The 17,341-nt window shown below is 49.9% G+C and overlaps 1 protein-coding gene and 1 pseudogene across 1 annotated transcript in view; both read left to right on the forward strand.

The window, feature by feature from the left end:
• Positions 1-4,669, forward strand: part of Muc5b (mucin 5B, oligomeric mucus/gel-forming) — a 31,223-nt gene extending 26,554 nt beyond the window's left edge. Inside the window, exons 40-49 of the mRNA XM_060376273.1 lie at positions 370-401; positions 654-834; positions 1,142-1,246; positions 1,376-1,413; positions 1,858-1,974; positions 2,546-2,632; positions 2,728-2,850; positions 2,994-3,039; positions 3,597-3,705; positions 4,296-4,669. Coding sequence (XP_060232256.1) covers positions 370-401; positions 654-834; positions 1,142-1,246; positions 1,376-1,413; positions 1,858-1,974; positions 2,546-2,632; positions 2,728-2,850; positions 2,994-3,039; positions 3,597-3,705; positions 4,296-4,485 — 1,028 coding nt within the window. The 3' untranslated portion in view covers positions 4,486-4,669. The remainder of the gene's footprint in view (positions 1-369; positions 402-653; positions 835-1,141; positions 1,247-1,375; positions 1,414-1,857; positions 1,975-2,545; positions 2,633-2,727; positions 2,851-2,993; positions 3,040-3,596; positions 3,706-4,295) is intronic.
• An 11,603-nt stretch (positions 4,670-16,272) lies between these two features.
• LOC132651921 (small nucleolar RNA SNORA17) lies at positions 16,273-16,398 on the forward strand (annotated as a pseudogene).
• Positions 16,399-17,341: the final 943 nt, after the last annotated feature.

Below are 17,341 nucleotides of genomic sequence, written 5' to 3' on the forward strand. Positions count from 1 at the left end.
CAGGTCCATCCTCACCTGCCAGACCAGGATCTAACACATCTGCAGACCCTGCTCTGCCTGAGAGAGCATGAGAGAGGATCCTAGTGAGGCCATGAGTCCTGCAGATGTTGGAAGGCCTCCTGACAGCCTGCCACCATTAAGTCTAAACTCTACTGCTTGGGCCTGGTACAACAGGTTGGCAACAGCCAACCTCAAGCACTGCCTCAGAATTCCCTAGGACCTTCTGTTCCATCCTAGAAGAAGATAGAGGTCTTGGCTTGGGGTGCAGGTGGACAGGGCCAAGAACACAGTTCTCTCGGCCAATGACCCCCTTCTGCCTGGCCCTGAGCCCCAACATCTTCAGTAACAACTTCACTCATTTCTTTCCAGCCTGCGTGGGACCAGATGGGCTACCCAAGTTTGTAAGTGGTGCTGCTCCCCTGGTCCCTGCTTGAGCTAAAGAAGAGCAGAAAGGAGGGAGGGAAGGAGGGGGCTGGCTTTTCATAGCCCAGGAGGCTGAGGCAAGGCTCCTGGGCTCCTATCCTGCTGTCACTCTGGGCAGCAGAAGGCTAACTTGCTCAGGGTAAATGATGACTTAATGTTGAGTTCAGTTAGACAGAGCAGGGACTTGAGGGCCTCAGGGCCTTTAGAGATCCCAGTTTGGCCTGTTTCAGCCTGGAGAACACTGGATCAGCAACTGCCAGGCCTGTGTATGCGACCCCAGCTCTGTGTCGGTGCAGTGCAAGCCAGTGCAGTGCGAGAACCAGGATGGGCTCACACAGTGCACAGAAGCCGGCTTTGTGACTGTGACCAGGCCAAGTGCAGACAATCCCTGCTGCCCAGAGACACTGTGTGGTGAGCACCTGCTGGGGACAAAGGAGACTCAGACTCTAGGTTAGCTACATTGGGCCACTCAGGTGGGGATGCTCTCAAAACGCTTCGGCTTTTCACTGAAAAACAAAGCTGGTGACCTCTGGTCTAGCAAGGCAGAGGACTGGTGAGGACTAAGGGAATGAAGAGTGAGGGGTCTTGATGAAACCCAGAAAAGCCATGAAGCGTACTAGGTCCCAAGGAAAAATGACACGTGGCCAGTATGTCCAGGAGGGAGGAGATGAGGGGTGGGCAAAATGGGCAGTATTCTGACAGGACCACCTCTCTCCAGTCTGCAATGTAAGCACCTGCCCCAATAGTCTTCCTACGTGTGAGCCAGGCCACGAGCTGATCCACACCCATGAGAATGGCAGCTGCTGTCCCAACTCCAGCTGTCGTGAGTAGAAATGGGGCTGAAGTACGGGGGGACGGTCGCTGAGACTGGCTGCAGTGGAGGTCAGGGACTGGGAGGAGCAAGGGGTTTTGCCCCACCACCCAGATGCACACCAATGCCCTTTCCTTTCAGGACCCAAGTTGTGTACATACAATGACACCATGTATGGGGTAAGGCTCAGCCCAGGCAGGGTGGACAGCAGAGGTAGGTTGAGGTGGATGGGAAACCCATGTCCCCCAGGTCCTGGTCCTTGTCTCAACATGATTGTCACAAGGACAGATCTGAAGAGGGCATCTGGGCCCTTAGAACACAAGACATAAGGGTGTGTGTGTGTGTGTGTGTGTGTGTGTGTGTGTGTATGCATGTGTGTAGCTGTGGAAAGAGGCTACCACATCTGCCACATCTGAGTGGTCAGCTTCCGGGTCTCCCAGCTTACTGCTGTCCCTGCCCCATGGGTAGCTGTGTTCAACTAGGGGAACAATCACATCTTGGCGGGGGTGGGGGGTAGATCTGGGCCCTATGGCCCCTGCCTGGATACAGCGACAGGTCTTGACCCGATGTGCTTGCCCCAACCCTTCACCTTCCCTTGGTGCCTCTCTTCTCTTCTGCTCTAGGTCGGTGCAGTCTTCCAAGGGAATGCCCCATGCCAGACATGCACCTGCTCCTCCGAGAGCAACCACGAACCAAAAGTAGAATGTAGAGAGATCCTTTGTAGCACCACCTGTCCCAAGGTGAGCCTGAGACCCATCAAACACCCTGAGAGGCTACCCATGGCACCCCATCGTTGAGAGTCCTCGAATTTACCATAATTTTGCGGTCTTGGTCATTTCCGAAGGGAAAAATAGGACTTGCGGGTTGATGAGCTGACTAGAAACAGGTCTAATACAGCACCAGTAGACCAGTGGTTCTCAACCACTGAGGGTCAAGTGACCCTTTCACAGGGGTCATATATCAGATATCCTGCATATCAGATGTTTACATTATGATTCATAACAGTAGCAAAATTACAGTTACGTAATTACAATGAAGTAGCAACGAAATGATCTTATGGTTGTGGGTCACCACAACAAGAGGAACCGTATTAAGAGGCTGCAGCATTATGAAGGTTGAGAACCGCTGCAGTAGACAAAGAAGGGTTCAGAAGCAGAGTGAGCTAAGCTGTGAGGCCTGGGAAGGGTATACAACACAGCCAAGACATGACCTCTCTGCAGTTCCTGTTAGAGAGGCCCAGGACCCCTAGAGTGTGCTCAGAAGGGTGGCTGGGATGAACAAGAGAGACGACCATCTCTCCTGTCCCCACAGGGCTTCAACTACAGGCTGATGCCAGAGAAGTGCTGCGGGCAGTGTGTGCAGGATGCCTGCCTCACACCAGAGGGTCAGGCAGTACAGGTAATAGGCGTGGGCATAGGAACACCTTCCCTTGAGCAGGCCTCAGCCACAAGTGGATCCCTGCCTGGACCTCTATCGTGTGATTTGCTTTTCAGCTCAATGAAACCTGGGTGAACAGTCAGGTGGATAACTGCACTGAGTACCACTGTAGGACTGAGAATGGAATCTATGTTCTGACCCCAACCCCTGCACATTGCCCTGATGTATCCAACTGTAGGGTATGTGCCGGGGAGGCCTTGCCTTTGAATGATCCACCCTTATCAAGCCCCTGGAAGGATATTCCTCAAGGAATCTGTGTCTCTACGGCTTGTACCCCATACTCTGACTCTGCCCCAGTCCTGTTCTATTCTTGGCTCTGCAGGGAACCCTAAGGAAAACCGGTTGCTGTTACTCCTGTGAAAAAGAGGGTAAGTTGAAGACATCTCTCATCTAGTTCTCCAGCTCCACCCAGTTCCCACCAAAAGCGATACAAGTTTCTCTCACTGAGTGGCAGATCCCACCAGAGTTTCAGGATAATAAAAAGGGGTTGGTCATCCACAAAAGGTATGTCAGCTACTTCTCTCATTGCTGTGACCAAATGCAAAATCAATTTAAGGAAGGAAGGATTTATTTGGCTCATGGTTTGAGTGTACAGTCCCACCATGGTGAGTAGACATGGCAAGAGGAGCAGAAGCAGATGATGAGATGTGTCTGCAGCCAGGAGGTGGAGGGAGATGAACGCTGGTACTCAGTTCACTTTCTTCTTTTCATTTAGCCTGAGACCCTAGCCCATGGGAGGTTCTGCCACATTCAGGGGGGGTCTTCCCTCAACAATGAACTTAATCTCGAAAATCTCTCAGAGCTTTGTTGCTTAGGTGATTCAAGTTGACAGGCAATATTAACCATCATAGAGGGGCAGCTTTACCAGGTCCGGGGCCTCTGAGGGAGGGTCTAGGGTTTCTGTACTGGCCTGTCTTCTTTGTAGACTCAAGGACATGTCAAGTGCATGTAAACACAACCATCTTGCGGCATAAAGGCTGTGAAAAAACCGTCAACATCACCTTCTGTGAGGGTTCCTGCTCTGGAATGTCCAAGTGAGTGGGTGCCCTGTCTCCCCTGAGAGTAGAGCAAAACCAGTTGCTACCTTGCCACCTTGGGTCTCATGGAGACTGTCTCCTGCTCAGGATCAGGAGGCTGCACACAGCCGTCTGACTAAAGCATATATAGCCCATCTCCCGGCCAAGCCAGGGGCAAACCTGGTTTAGGTGCACAAAATAGGGTTTTGGCTGGGGGTGGAGGGACTCGTGTCCAGGAATCTGAATGTGTTTAGGGGCTCAGGCAGCATCAGATCCCTCTGTGGGCCCCAGGTGACCCTGGGCTGTGGTCAGCTGTGAACAGGAGTGGCCAGAAGGCTGACAGTTTGTGGTTAGAAAAGGCAGGGGTGGGGTACGGTCTTAGGGAGGCTGTCCAGAGGGAAACTCTGAACAGGGTCAGAGGACGGATGGAAAGGGAAGAGAATCACAGGAGGCTATGAAAGATGGAATAGGATTTTAAAAGAGCCCAAGAAGGGTAAAGTTTTGTGTTCAAGAAAGTAGCCAAGGTAGACAGTCAGGTGGCTGTCAAGAGCCCAGAGAGGACCATGAATCATTATATTGCTAAGATGAACACCCTCCCATGTCCACAGGTACTCCATGGAGGCTCAGGCTGTGGAGCATCAGTGCACCTGCTGTCAGGAGAGCAAGGTCCATGATGTAGCTGTGACCATGCAGTGTCCCGATGGTACAGTCATCCAGCACACCTATTCGCACATCGACGAGTGCAGCTGTTCCCTGGCCTGCAGCTTCCTGCCTATGACTCCCAGGAACACTCCCTAGAGCCCACTGCTGGAAGGCAATTGTGTCCCCCAACCCCTCATGTCCCTCCACCTGGAGCAGAACCTGTACAACTGACCGTGAAAACCTTAGGTAGGCATTCTCCAGGAGGCCCACAGCTTGCCCTCTGTGGCTCCCACTGCCTCTGCTCCACCCTCTGCCTGCCACTCAGTGAAACCAGAATAACGGAGGGTAACAGGACAATTAAGATCCACTTGAGGAGGGCGCCAGGTGAGGATCTGGCCCTTGGAGGACCCTGTCTCAGCCTCATCTTCTGTGAGAGAGCCTGTGGCTATAGGGCTCCCCATAGCAAACCTGTGTGCCCTCTGTAACTCAAAGAAAGCCCTCTGTCAGTCATCTGAAGTTCACAAAGGTAGATGGGACTGTCCAAGAAGGACCACCTACCAGGGAGCTGTGTCAGGCAAGGTATCTTGCCTGCTAGAGGGGCCCTGGGACCTGGGGTTGGAGAGGGGCCTGTGCTCACCCATCCCTAAGCTGCAATAAACCCTGGCACTGTGTCTCCTCCTGGTGTCTTTTCCTGCCCTCTCTGTATGGCTCCCTGTTTGTGGTTCTCAGTCACCAGGAACAGAGCTAGAGCTATCAACAGGAACACGAGGGATGCAAAGGGGGTTAAGAGAAATAAATACAGGAGAGTTACTCGGCCACTGGCTGGACACTGAGAGCATGGGCAGGGGCAAGCCAGGGAACCACACACCAGCCTAGCTGTCGCTGAACCCAGGGGCAACATCAGGACATACTAGACAGACAGAGGAGCCTGTGGGCTGAGGAAGCCATCCTAGCCCCCATCAGTGTGGTGGCTGCCATGGCAGAAACATGAAGAAGGGTGCTCTGCACTGCTCAGATGCTGAGAGGCTGTGGCTGGAGGGGTGCCGGGTCTCAGGTCCTGCTCTGCCTCATTGGGTTAACTAGAATTAAGATACCTGTCACTGATTGGCTTACTACACAAGAGACTATCATTGGCTCCTTAACTTCTCCTCCCCCTGTCCAGAGTAGACACTCCATAGGGTGGCAGAGAGTTCTAAGGGACAGGGATTGGAAATGTGGAGCTCTATGGCTTGGATTCCAGAGGTAGGAGTGGCGGGAAGGAAGGCTGCCAAGGGGGAAGCTCTATGTGGGACAGATAATGTCCTGGCTTGACTGTGGAAGAAGGTACAGATGATCCCCAAATGTACAGAATGTGGTCAGTGGTGAGGTTGGGACCTAGGAAGATAAAGACACAGTGGCTAGTTAAGGCCCCAAAAGCTTCTGGAGAAGTAAGCAGAGGGGTCCCGCTATGGGCTGTGGGCTACCCTCCTCCCCAGAAGAAGATGCAAACAGACCCAGTATGGCAGAGCTTCCGTGCCTGGGCTGGAAGGACCCAGCTCCTCACAGATGTGGCCAGGGAGCCTTCCTTTCCTATGCACTTGTTGAGGTGTGCCTGGCAGACAGCCCACTGGGGACCAGCAAACATGGTCCAGAGACTGATGAGGCCAGCAGGTGTGCTGTGGGTTAGCAGGAGGCTACTGAAGCCAGCTTCTCTAAGCTCACCTTTGATCTCCGAGTGTGGCTTCTAGGACAAGAAGTTCCATGTTCCTGTCCTCATGAAGCCACAGCAAAATGCTGTTTCCTCAACCCCAGTCACTCCCATGCACGCTCACTGGCAGTCAAGAGCATCACTTGGCAGGGACACTCTCAAATGTTGAGGTCTTTCATGTCAAGGGGCGCTCCTACTTATGGCCAAATATATATAGTGTCTGCTGTCACTGTTCCACTTTACCTATTGGGAAACAGAGGCACAGAGAGATGGAAAACCTTGACAAGGCCTGCTCCAGCCAGGGTAGTGGACTTAAAAGTCCACTCTTAAAATATAAGGCCTGACCAGGGCCCAGGGAAAATCACAGTAAGACACAATGAGTAAACAAACAGCTCTAGGTACACTTTAAGTATATTCTAAGAGGGATTTCTGCTTCCTGGATGGGAGAGCGGATATCTCTTCCCCACGGGCAGTGACAAAAAGAAACTGCCATCACAAAGTGGATTATGTGGAAAGCAGACAGACATCCTTCTGAAAAGACATTAGCAACACACCGACAATGACAGGGAAACCCAGGGGTCCACGTCAGGGGCCCCATACTCTTCCGTATAGGGAGTGTGCACTTAGCTCCTAAACCACCAGGCCTCCAGGTCCCCAGCTGAGGAAGAGTCAAAACAAAAGGGATCAAGCAGCAGGCACTCAGGTGAAGTAGGATAGTTTTAAAGAAATGATTTAAGATTATTGGTGATATATCTGAAGTTCCACCAAAGGAAAGAACTGAAAGGGAGCTGGGTGTGGTGGCATATACCTGTAATACCAACACTCTAGAGGTAAAGGCATGAGGTTCACCAGCTGAAGGCCAGCCTGTGCTATATGGTGGAACCCTGTACAAAAGAGAGAGGGAGAGACAGAGAGACGGAGAGAGGCAGAGAGAGACACAGTGAGGGGAAGTGGGAAGGAGGGAGGGAGAGAGAGAGAGAAGAAGGCTGCCTGGGGATGAGTACCAGGATGTTCTTGCTGGAGCTACAGTCATAAGGAAGGAGGGGTGATGCCCAGCCTGGGAAAAGCTGTATCCTACATGCTCCCCTTCTGTCTCCCCATTTCCACCCCATAGCTTTTAAATAGATCTTGGCTGCAAGGGCCCTGTTTCCATAGATAGCACAGCAGAAGTCTGCAGTTCAAAAAGATGCCGGTAGAGTTGTCTTCAAAGAGGGGTTAGAAAGATGCTGCAGTGGTTAAGAGCATTTGCTGATCTTCCAGAGGACCCAGGTTTGATTCCTAGCAACTATATGGCAGCTCACAGCCATTTTGATGACTCAGGGATCTGACACCCTCTTCTGGCCTCTATAGGCACTAGGCATTTGCATGGTATATAGATATACATACGGGCAAAACATCCTTATACATAAAATAAATAAAAATGTAAAAACATATAAATGAGGGGCTGGGGCAGAGCTCAACAGGTAAAGATACTTGTCACTCAAGCCTGGCTACTTGAGTTCAATTCCTGGAACCTGAATAAAGGTGGCAGGAGAGGAATGACTGCAAAAGTTGTCCTCTGACCTCCATATGCACAGGATGGCATGCCCATGACCACCCATACACCATACATTCACACACAATATTAAAAAGTGAAAGTTGAAACTACACGGGGGGACTGGGGAGATGGCTTGGTTCTTAGAATGCTTGCTACATAAGCACAAGGATTTGGGTTGAACCCCGAAACCCACACGAAAAGCAGGACTTGTCCTGAGTGCTTGTAGTATTAGTACTGTGGAGGTGGAGAAGACAGGCAGATTCCTGGGACTCACTGGCTAGCCAGCCCAGTCTACTTGGTGAGGTCCAGCCCAGTGAGAGAGACCCTGTCTCAAAAATCAAGGTGGGCAGTCACCTAAAGTTAATCACTAACCTTCACACACATGTGTATAGCACACACATGTACACACACACACACACATACCAAAAATAGAAATAAAAGGAGTCGTGTTGATCTTTGGCCTGAACTTACAATGAATGTGCTTTCTCCTAAGCACCAGGGGAGTCTCAAGGGCCCAGCCTGCTAAGCAGGAAGGTAAGCACTCCAGGAAAGGGTGCTTGGCAACTCTGCCTTGTGTACCTGGGGGACCTGCCCGAGGCCCTGCAGTGGAAACAAAGTGGATACTGTTCCTCCCACAAATAGGACCTGGGGAATGTGATGACAAGGAGGCTAGTGTCTTGTGAGCTCATAGGCATGGCTGGGTAAGGTCTGCTCCACCAGAGGCAGGGAGGAGGGAAGGGAGGGGAGTGGCTTAATTACTGTTCTATTGCTGTGAAGAGACACTCTGACCAAGGCAACTCTTAATAAGGGAACATTTAATTGGAGGCTTGCTTATAGTTTCACAGAGTTGGTCTGTTATCATTACAAAAGGAAACAGGTAGACTGCTATGCTGGAGCAAAAGCTGAGAACTACAGGTAGAGAAGAAACACAGGCATAAGCTTTTGAAACCTCAACATTCACCCTCTACACACACACACACACACACACACACACACACACACACACACACACACACACACACACACTTCCTCCAAAGGTCAGACCTACTCCAACAAGGCCATACCTCCTAATCCTCCTCAAATGGCTACCAACTGAGGACCAAGCATTCAAACTCATGAGCCTATGAGAGCTGTTCTCATTCAAACCAACATCTGAAGCTAGGCAGAAGGAGAAACTTGAGCAAGAAGGAGCCTAAGGTGGCCCTACAGGGACAAGTGAGCAAGTTTAGAGGCCACGAGGACAGCGTGACAAGCACCCACATGCAGAGGATTGTCGGGATCTCTGCCAGCCACTGAGACGAAGAGACCAGGAACACTGGCCATGAAGGATGTGGCACTGCCTGAATAGGTTCAGGATAAATCTGGAGCATAGAATGGGATGTAGCTGTCAGAGGACAGAAACATGAAGCCAGCACCCTGACCTTAACACAGGCTCTTACTCTGCCTGTGGTCACAGGATATTCCCAGGAAGAACTGCCCTAGATCTCTGCTGCTCTCCGGCACTGTTTATTCTTCCTGATGTCCTGGATCCAGTGATGTCTAGCTCTCTGTGTCTCCACAATATCTGGCTGACTGTATCCTGCCTCCTGGAACCTTCTTCCCAGATCCTCCACTGTGTACACTCTGGACTGACACCTTGCTGAGCCTTCTCTGTACTTTAGAAGCCAGGTAGAAACTCTCCTTTTCTCTGGCATTTCAGCTGGAGCCTGAGGCACACAGTGACATGGTGAGTCATTTAGCCATCCTGTGAGGCAATGTGACCTCTTTGGATATGGCTGTTCCTGCCCTACTCTTGTTGCCCAAGCCTTGTTAGACCTATGATCCTGTTGTGGTTTGAAATATTCTCTACAGACTTGAAATATTTCACTGACTCATGTGTTCAAATACTTAATCTCCAGCTGTTAGCACTGCTTGGAAGGTTGTGGAATCTTTGGGAGGTAGACATTCAGAGAAAGGCATTGGATACGGGTCTTGAGGTTTTGCTCTCTGTGTGACTGCAGACTTGTGTGGCTAGCTTCCTCATGCTCACATATGCCTCCTTCCATCATGGCCTTAAGGTACTTCTTGTCAAGTATTTTGTCACAGTCATGAGACAATTAACAAATGTTAAGTCTTTTCTATTCTCTCCTGGTAATCTCATCCTGGCTTGGTACTTGGAATGAACTGGTCATTATATCCCTTATGAGCAGAACCAGTGAGAAATGGGTACCACCTCTAAGTTCAGCTCATAGGATATAGACACTTTCCAAGAATCTACAGAAAAGCCAGAGAGAGAGCCTAGAGGATGAGAGCAGAGAGCAGATGCAGATACTGCCAACAGGACCCTGTGTTTTCACCTACCCCAAGGCTAAACACTCATAAAAGAAGATGGGGTTAAAACCTCCCAAGACAGCAAGATGAAAGTGTGATAAAAGTCTAGGTAACAATGGAAAACAAAGGTAGCAGTGATGCTCAAAGCATGCTTGAGGATTGAATAAACAGAAGACTGTGTGCTGCAAAGGAGGGCTTGCTTCCTAACATGTTGATTGTATAAATTCCAGCACAATGTCACCATGCTTTTCCTAGAAACTTCTCTACTGTGAAGTGTGTAGAGGAGTCTTTAACAATAGCTGTGTTAGGGTTTCTATTGCTGTGAAGAGACACCATGACCACAGCAACTCTTATAAAAGAAAATATTGAGACTGGCTTGCAGTCCATTATCATCATGGTGGGAAGCATGGCCTCATGCAAGCAGACATGGTGCTGGAGAAAGAATTGTGAGTTCTACATTTAGATTCCCAAGCAGCAAGAAGTAACAGCCACACTGGGTGTACGGAACACCTGAGACCTTAAAGCTGGCCCCCTACTGGCACACCTTCTCCAACAAAGCCACACCTACTCCAGCAAGGCCTAACAGTGCCACTCCCACGGCCCTATGGGGGCCATTTTGCCCAAAGTACCACAATAGCTGAGCCAGAACAGTGAAAAGCAAAGTGATGGCACAGCCCAGGCCTACTGGATGATAAGAAAGAAAATTAAAGTGGCAAGGGCCTGTAGACAGAGCACAGGCAAAGGAAAGATGCAGATCCTGTGTGTTGAGAGCTTCAGAGTATAATAACATGGAGGCTAAGGCAAAGGAGACTTGCAGTTAACTGGATAATGGCCAAGAAATGACACCGGGATCTAGTCTTCAAATTCTGTCTTTTCGTTGTCATTTTTGCAGTGGGTGATGAATGGACAGGCTCATGCATGCTAGATGAGCACTCTGCTGCTGAACCACACATACTCTGGGGAACAGCAATTGGATTGGCAACTATGGAGATCTGAATTAGAATGGCCCCCATAGGCTCATCTATTTGAATGTTTGGTTCCTGGTTGTTTACAAAGGATTAGGAGGTGAGGCCTTGTTGTAGGTGAAATGTTACTGAGGGTGGGCTTTGAGATTTCCAAAGCCCATGCCAGGGCCAATCTCTCTTTTTCTCTGCCTCCTGCTTTCAAATCAGGAAGTAAGCCCTCAGCTACTGCTGTAGCACCGAGCCTGCCAGCCTTCTTGCCTATGACCACGCTCTCCACCATAATGATGGTGGAACCTTCTGAAACTGCTCCCAGTTAAATGTGTTGGTTTTTTGGTTTTGTTTGTTTGCTTGTTTTAATAAGCTGCCTTGGGCATGGTGTCTCTTATCAGCAATAGAACAGTAACGAAGACAGCAACTCAGAGGTAAAAGAAGTTAAAAACTATGCGTTAGGAGGGAAAAAATGTAAATTTCCTTAAAACCTGAAAGTAGAAAATGCTTTTCCAATTGTGAATAAAAAATGTGGAATAACATAAGAAAAGTTTAGTAAACTTGGCTATATACATATGTACATATATATGTATATGCTCCTTTTCATGAAATAAAATCAACAACAATGTAAAAAGATAAGAGATGGGAAGACAAAGCACCCGCAGCCCCTGTCAGAGTTAATGCCTGTAGCATGGAGCTGTGGTTTGGTTTCTGTGGTGCTGAGGGCCGAACCTAGGGCTTTGTGCACGCAAGGCAAGCACTCTAGGACTGAGCTATTCCACCAGCCCAATGCCTGGGACACAGAAAAAGAAGTTGAGAACAAAGAAGAGACCAACAGCCCCAAATGAGACATGACCTAAGGCCAGAAGAGACCTCACAAAAGAAAGCAAATGTTCCTCAAATGCACAGAACCTGCTCAGTCTTGCTCCAAGTCTGAGAAATTCAGGTGACAGCTGAGCTGCTGGAGCCCATCAGGAAACCACAGGACATAGACAGGTATGTACTTCCCAGGTCTATCCTGGGCTTAACATCTTGTCATCCAGAGATCTGTCCCAAAGGTAGACATGTCACAGTCATGTCACTAGGGAAAGATCCCCAGGAACAGATACTACAGTGGTGTGAGTTACAACTGAAAGGAGGATGTCTGTGAGGCAGTTGGGGTCTTCTAATTAAATATGCAGGAGATGGAAAGAGGCTGAAATGTGGCTTGCTCATACTCAGCATACACTGTATCAAGGAAAGACAAACAAAAAAGAGCTGAGATGGGCACCTATAGCACCTATGGCCTGAGCGATCGGTTAGAAGAAGTCAGTCTTTGTGAACCCACCTTGTTAAACTCTGAATCAAATAGTTTACATGATATAGAACAAAATCAAAACTAAAACCAAGGAATATTTGACAATCAATATCCATAAATATACCTATGTCACCAAATACACAGTGTTTACAAAGATGAAGTGACTTCAAATGGCTTACATGCAGAGACGGGATAGACTCCAGTGAAGTCATATACCCCCAAAGAGCTAACTGCAAGACAGCCTGCTAAGGACCCTGTCAGACAGCCATGTGTCCTGAGCCCCAATACTGTTCATACACTACCTGGTCCCTGCATTTTCCTTCCTGAGTCACACCTGGGAGAAACTTCCTTAAGGGACTTTGCCCCCACATGCTAAGCTGGAAGTACCTAGAATGTCTCCCCTTAAGGAATCCTCAATCCAAGGGCTGGCTGGGATGGGCTCTTGCTTTGATCTGCAAATAGACAAACTGTGTCCCTGCTGACCTGGCTGAGCAGAGCCTTTCTCTGAAGTAGCAGTTGGGCTGGGTGGTCCCCTTCCTCTCCCCATCCCTGTCCCCATTTCTCACTAACATCTACTGGGAACACATCCTTAATGACTCACCAGCCCAAGACCCTTGTCTAGGTGTTTCTGGACAGTTGTCCTAGAGAGTAGGTGGTGGCAGTAGAGTTCTAGGAAGAACCTGGATTGCTTGCAGCCAGATGGCAACAAGGGCCTCAGGTGCTCCATCTGCAGGTTCCTGAGATGGCCACCTGTGCTGAGTCAGGACAAGGTGAAATATGAGGAGGTGCAGCATGGTCCCCTGGCCCAAGGACACAGGTGGTATCATGGTATATAAGCCACAAGTCTCCCTATGAGGTTAAATATGCCACTATCTATACGTGGAGCAAGATGGTTATAAATGCTGGATGGGTCTAGGATCAAGAGTCTAGACCCAAGAGTTTACTTGAAAGCCAAGAGCAAGTAGGACAAAGTACAAATGCCTCAGTGGGCCTCATTTAAGTTTCTGGGTGGGAGTGCAGCAGGGTAGATCCAGGTGCTTGATGATAAAACAAATGCATTCAGCACTGACCTGGTGTGCTGCTGGCTCCTAGGAGCTGTGAACAGTATCCAGTAGAGAGCCCAGAACTGCCTTACGATGGTGAGGAGAGAGACCTGTTCTTTGTCAGGTCTTGAAGTATGCTTTTCTTAAGAGAGCAGGAGATGAGCTGTCTTACGTAGGATGGTCTTTGAGAAGGCATTGCAAAATGTGGTTCTTGAAATATTAGAGAACAAAGGGACACAGAGCTAGCAGAGAAAGAGAACACCTCTGCCAGAGGCCCTGTGATAAGCTCTAGGCCTAAGGGCATCCCTGGTGTCTGGCCAGCAGAATCTGTGGTGGCTGGTCCTGGACCATATAACTTTCAAGGTCAAGTTGACAAGAACATGTACTCAGAGCCAAGCATCAAGACAGCATAGGTTGAGGCCAACCTCCTTAGTGGAAAGCTCTGACTCTCACCCATTTGCAAGCCTCAGGTTGACATGGAAGCACAGCTGAAGGACAGGCTGGGCTCCTTTGAGACATCACAAGGCCTCGAGTCTCCAGCCTCCCCAGGGCTGTGTATGCATGTGTGTCCTAGTGTATGCATGGGGTGAGGCCAGATTAAGGGTGTTAGTGCAAAGGTGAACCATTGCTGACACTGGGGTCAGGTGACATAGCACTGTCCCCGTGCTAAGTAGGACTCTGTGGAGTTATGTGCTAGGTCTACCTCTGTTCACTCTGACAGAACTCTGATCATTTCCCATGATTCTGGATGCTCAGCAGATGTTGTGCATCCTTGGAAATTTGGCCTGTTTAATAAGAAGTACCGCAGCTGACAGGCCCAAGCAGATAAACCAAGTCCACTTTGGGTCTGAGATGAACCATAAGAGCTGAGCTCCAGAATCAAGATGTTCCAGTCCCTATACAGATCATAACTGAGGGTTTAGAGTTGAAAGGCTGGAGTCTGGAGCCTAGAGGCCAAAGTAGGGCCACCCTTGGGGTAGAAAGCTCAGAATCAGGTGGCCCTCACTTGTCTTACATAGTTCATCTTTCAGGCCCCACAGAACCCACAGGGAACATGTGACCAAGACTGACCTTTAACCCTCTGTCTATAGGACGTCTGATGGTGTGGACACACACATTATAACCATCGTAGAGCCCTGAAACGGCAATGTTGGAGTCTTGCCATTTCAGCAGCTGCTCTGAAAACTGAACATGCTAGCTCACACACTCAGGCCAGTCATCTCCTGTTTTGTCTCTAGTGATTCCCATTTTCATATTACTATTGCTAGACATTTAACACTATGGCTTTGTGCAGTTCACACAGGGTTTTTTTATTTCTTCATGCTTTGGGCTTCTCTGAAATCCCTGCATCTAGTTTTCTGCCACTGTCTTTTAACATGCTGCTTCCCTCCCTAAACCCTGAGACTCCATGAAGGGCTAGGTATCTTCTGCTGGTCTCTTTTTGCAATTCCTTTTTAATTTGTCTAATCACTTTATATCCCAATCCCAGCCTCTCTCTCCTCTCCTCCCAGTCCTGCTCACACCATCCCCCCTCTCCTTCTTATCAGAGAAGGGGAGGCCCCTAAGGGGCGAAAACCTTTCCTGGCACCTCAAGTCATAGCTGGACTAACACATCTCCCACTGTGCCTTTGAATCTTCTCCTAGTTTCTAATGTACTCACACAGTCCCTCCTCTGGGTGACTCCATTTTCCAGCTCGTTATTCAGTCTTGACCAAGCTAAGTGAACTGATCATGTAGTAGTTTATCCCACGGCTTAGTTTTCACCTCTCAATGTTCAACACAGTTCTTGCCACTGCTGTGTACTTTTGGTAGTCTGTTGAGTTTTGCTTACAATGCTTTCTATCCTGTTTTTAAAACATTAAAGCACACACGCTTCAGCAGGGATTCAGAGGCATCGCTGCTTCCGCAGATCCCAGCTGACAGCTTGCTTCTCAGGGCTCCTAACTTTCCATTGCACTTACATGTTGGATGCTGGTAGGTCTGCATCAGCCCCTGCTTCTCCGGAAAGAATGTTCCTATGCACCTCAGATTCTGGACTACATGACTGTAGACCACAACTGAAGACAGCAGGGAAAAGTGAATCATGAATTCCTGTTGCTCATCCCTTGCGTTGTTCTTGTCCCTGTCAAATCGGCTTTTCCCTAGCTTGAGCTGGGGATGAGAACATTACTCTTCTAACAAGTGAGTGTGACGACAGTTTCACTCTTGAGCCAAGGCTGCAGGGCTGCCATCCAACACCCTGACCCTGGGGGTCCAGACCTGTGTCCTTCTGCGCGTGCCCAGCACTGTGCCCCATTTTGAGGAACAGCAGCAAACAGAATCCAAATCCTCTTGGCCTGCTGAAATCTTGTGCAATTTCCACTCCACCCTGAGGGTGTCCCCACTTCCTGATGAGCACTTAGGGAAGTATCATTTATTATAGAAAAGCTTCTGAGAACAAGCACCCCGTATCAGCATCGTACCCAGTGCCAGCACACAACTTCTGCCAGCCATCTGGAGCATAGAAGAAGGGCTGAAGATGACACTGTGCAGCGTATTGCTTTCAGGATGAGGTGGGAGACCCTAGCTGGGACAGCAGTGGCACTCATTCCCCAGGGTGGCCTCCCCATGGTGCTCACTGCCTAGGGTGCCTTCCCCATCTACTTACCTACTTCAGAGAGTACACACATAGCTTACAGCTATCATGAAACAAACACCCGACATGACCATGAAGCACCATCAGTACCTTCCTACGTAGCCCAGTGTAAAAAGGGGCAGGTAAGCTATATGCACCCTACTTGCCCTCGGAGTTTAAAGACAGCTTGAGACAAATATCACATGGGGATGTGGGGAGATATAATGGGCCCTCTGACAAATGGTGGGCACTCAGAATGGCCTGGAAAAGAAGAGGTTAGAAGTACAATAAAGCCAGGAAGTGATACTTTCACAGAGGAGCTGGTAACACAGCCAAAGCCCGTGCCTGCTGCCACCCCTGCCGAGCCTTGCTTCTCACTGGAAACACCCACACTGAATGCCTGGTTCATGGTGAGCCTCAGGCTTGCCTTCTCAATCACCATCAGTGCTACTCAGCCCAACCCTGTACTGGGTCATGAACCAAAAAAAAAAAAAATTCAGGAGCTGCCCTTAGAGGCGTAGGTATAGCAGGTGTGGCTGCTGTGTCACGTGTGCATCAGCAGGTGGCAGAGGAGAGAGGCTATGTCTACCTTCAGTGTTCTGAACATCTGAACGACGGTCCTGAAAAAAGCAAGCCTGAGATGACCAACAGTCTGGCACCAGTGAGTCAGACAGGGATAGCCGGAGATAATGACCAGTTCAGCACCCTGTAGGCCTGGACAGGCTCCCAGGGAGCGGCGCTGGCCAGGGAGATGAAACACACCAGGAGCTGTGTGGCCCAGCAGGAGCAAGCTGGAGAGTAGGAGAATCCTGCCTGGGACCATGGCCCCAGGTAGGAGTGAGCTGGAGACAGGCAACCCCTGCATGGGGCTACATAGTCGGGTCTGGCGAGGGGTAAGCTTGGGACTACCACCATGGGGCCTGGACAGGGAGCCAGCCTGAGGTGACGGCCAGTCTGGTACCTTAACACATAGATGGGGTATGGCACTCCTGAAACCACCCGAGAAGACCCCAGACACTCAGAAACCCTGAGCGCCACTAAAAGGAGCAAGCAAGTGGTAGAGAAATGAGAGAGAAAGACAAACAGAAGGATATGGGCACAATGAAGAGAGGCAAAACTGGAGATTCCAGGATAGTGAAGAACAGCCTGATAGGAGTAGCCAGTGATGGCATCTGAGACCATGGTGGGGTCCTGTCTATGCTGCCACTGGGGCTAATGTCTGGGTGCACGGCCTACAGCAGCAGGGGTCTGTTATTACCAAAGGCCAGGCAAATATCCTGGTCTGGGCTGCTGCCAGGGGACATACTGAGATCATAGGACTATGCAGAACTGGCCCCACCCCTGGCCTGGGCACAGGAGAGCTATCCCTTCCCCCCACCAGCTACAGCACTCATAAGAGTGGATCCTACACCTTGCCTGGGCAGCAGAGCCGGCCCTGATAGTGTGGGTGCAGATGAGTCAACCCCAAGGGCACGAGAGCAAGAGAGCTGGCTCTGCCCATTGCTGACAGCAGCACTGGGTGAGCCAGTCAGGGCAGGGCAGGAGAGCTCACCTGGTGGTGTGGGCACAGG

This window comes from Meriones unguiculatus, chromosome 1, assembly GCF_030254825.1.
Source record: "Meriones unguiculatus strain TT.TT164.6M chromosome 1, Bangor_MerUng_6.1, whole genome shotgun sequence".
Taxonomy (NCBI): Eukaryota; Metazoa; Chordata; class Mammalia; order Rodentia; family Muridae; genus Meriones; species Meriones unguiculatus.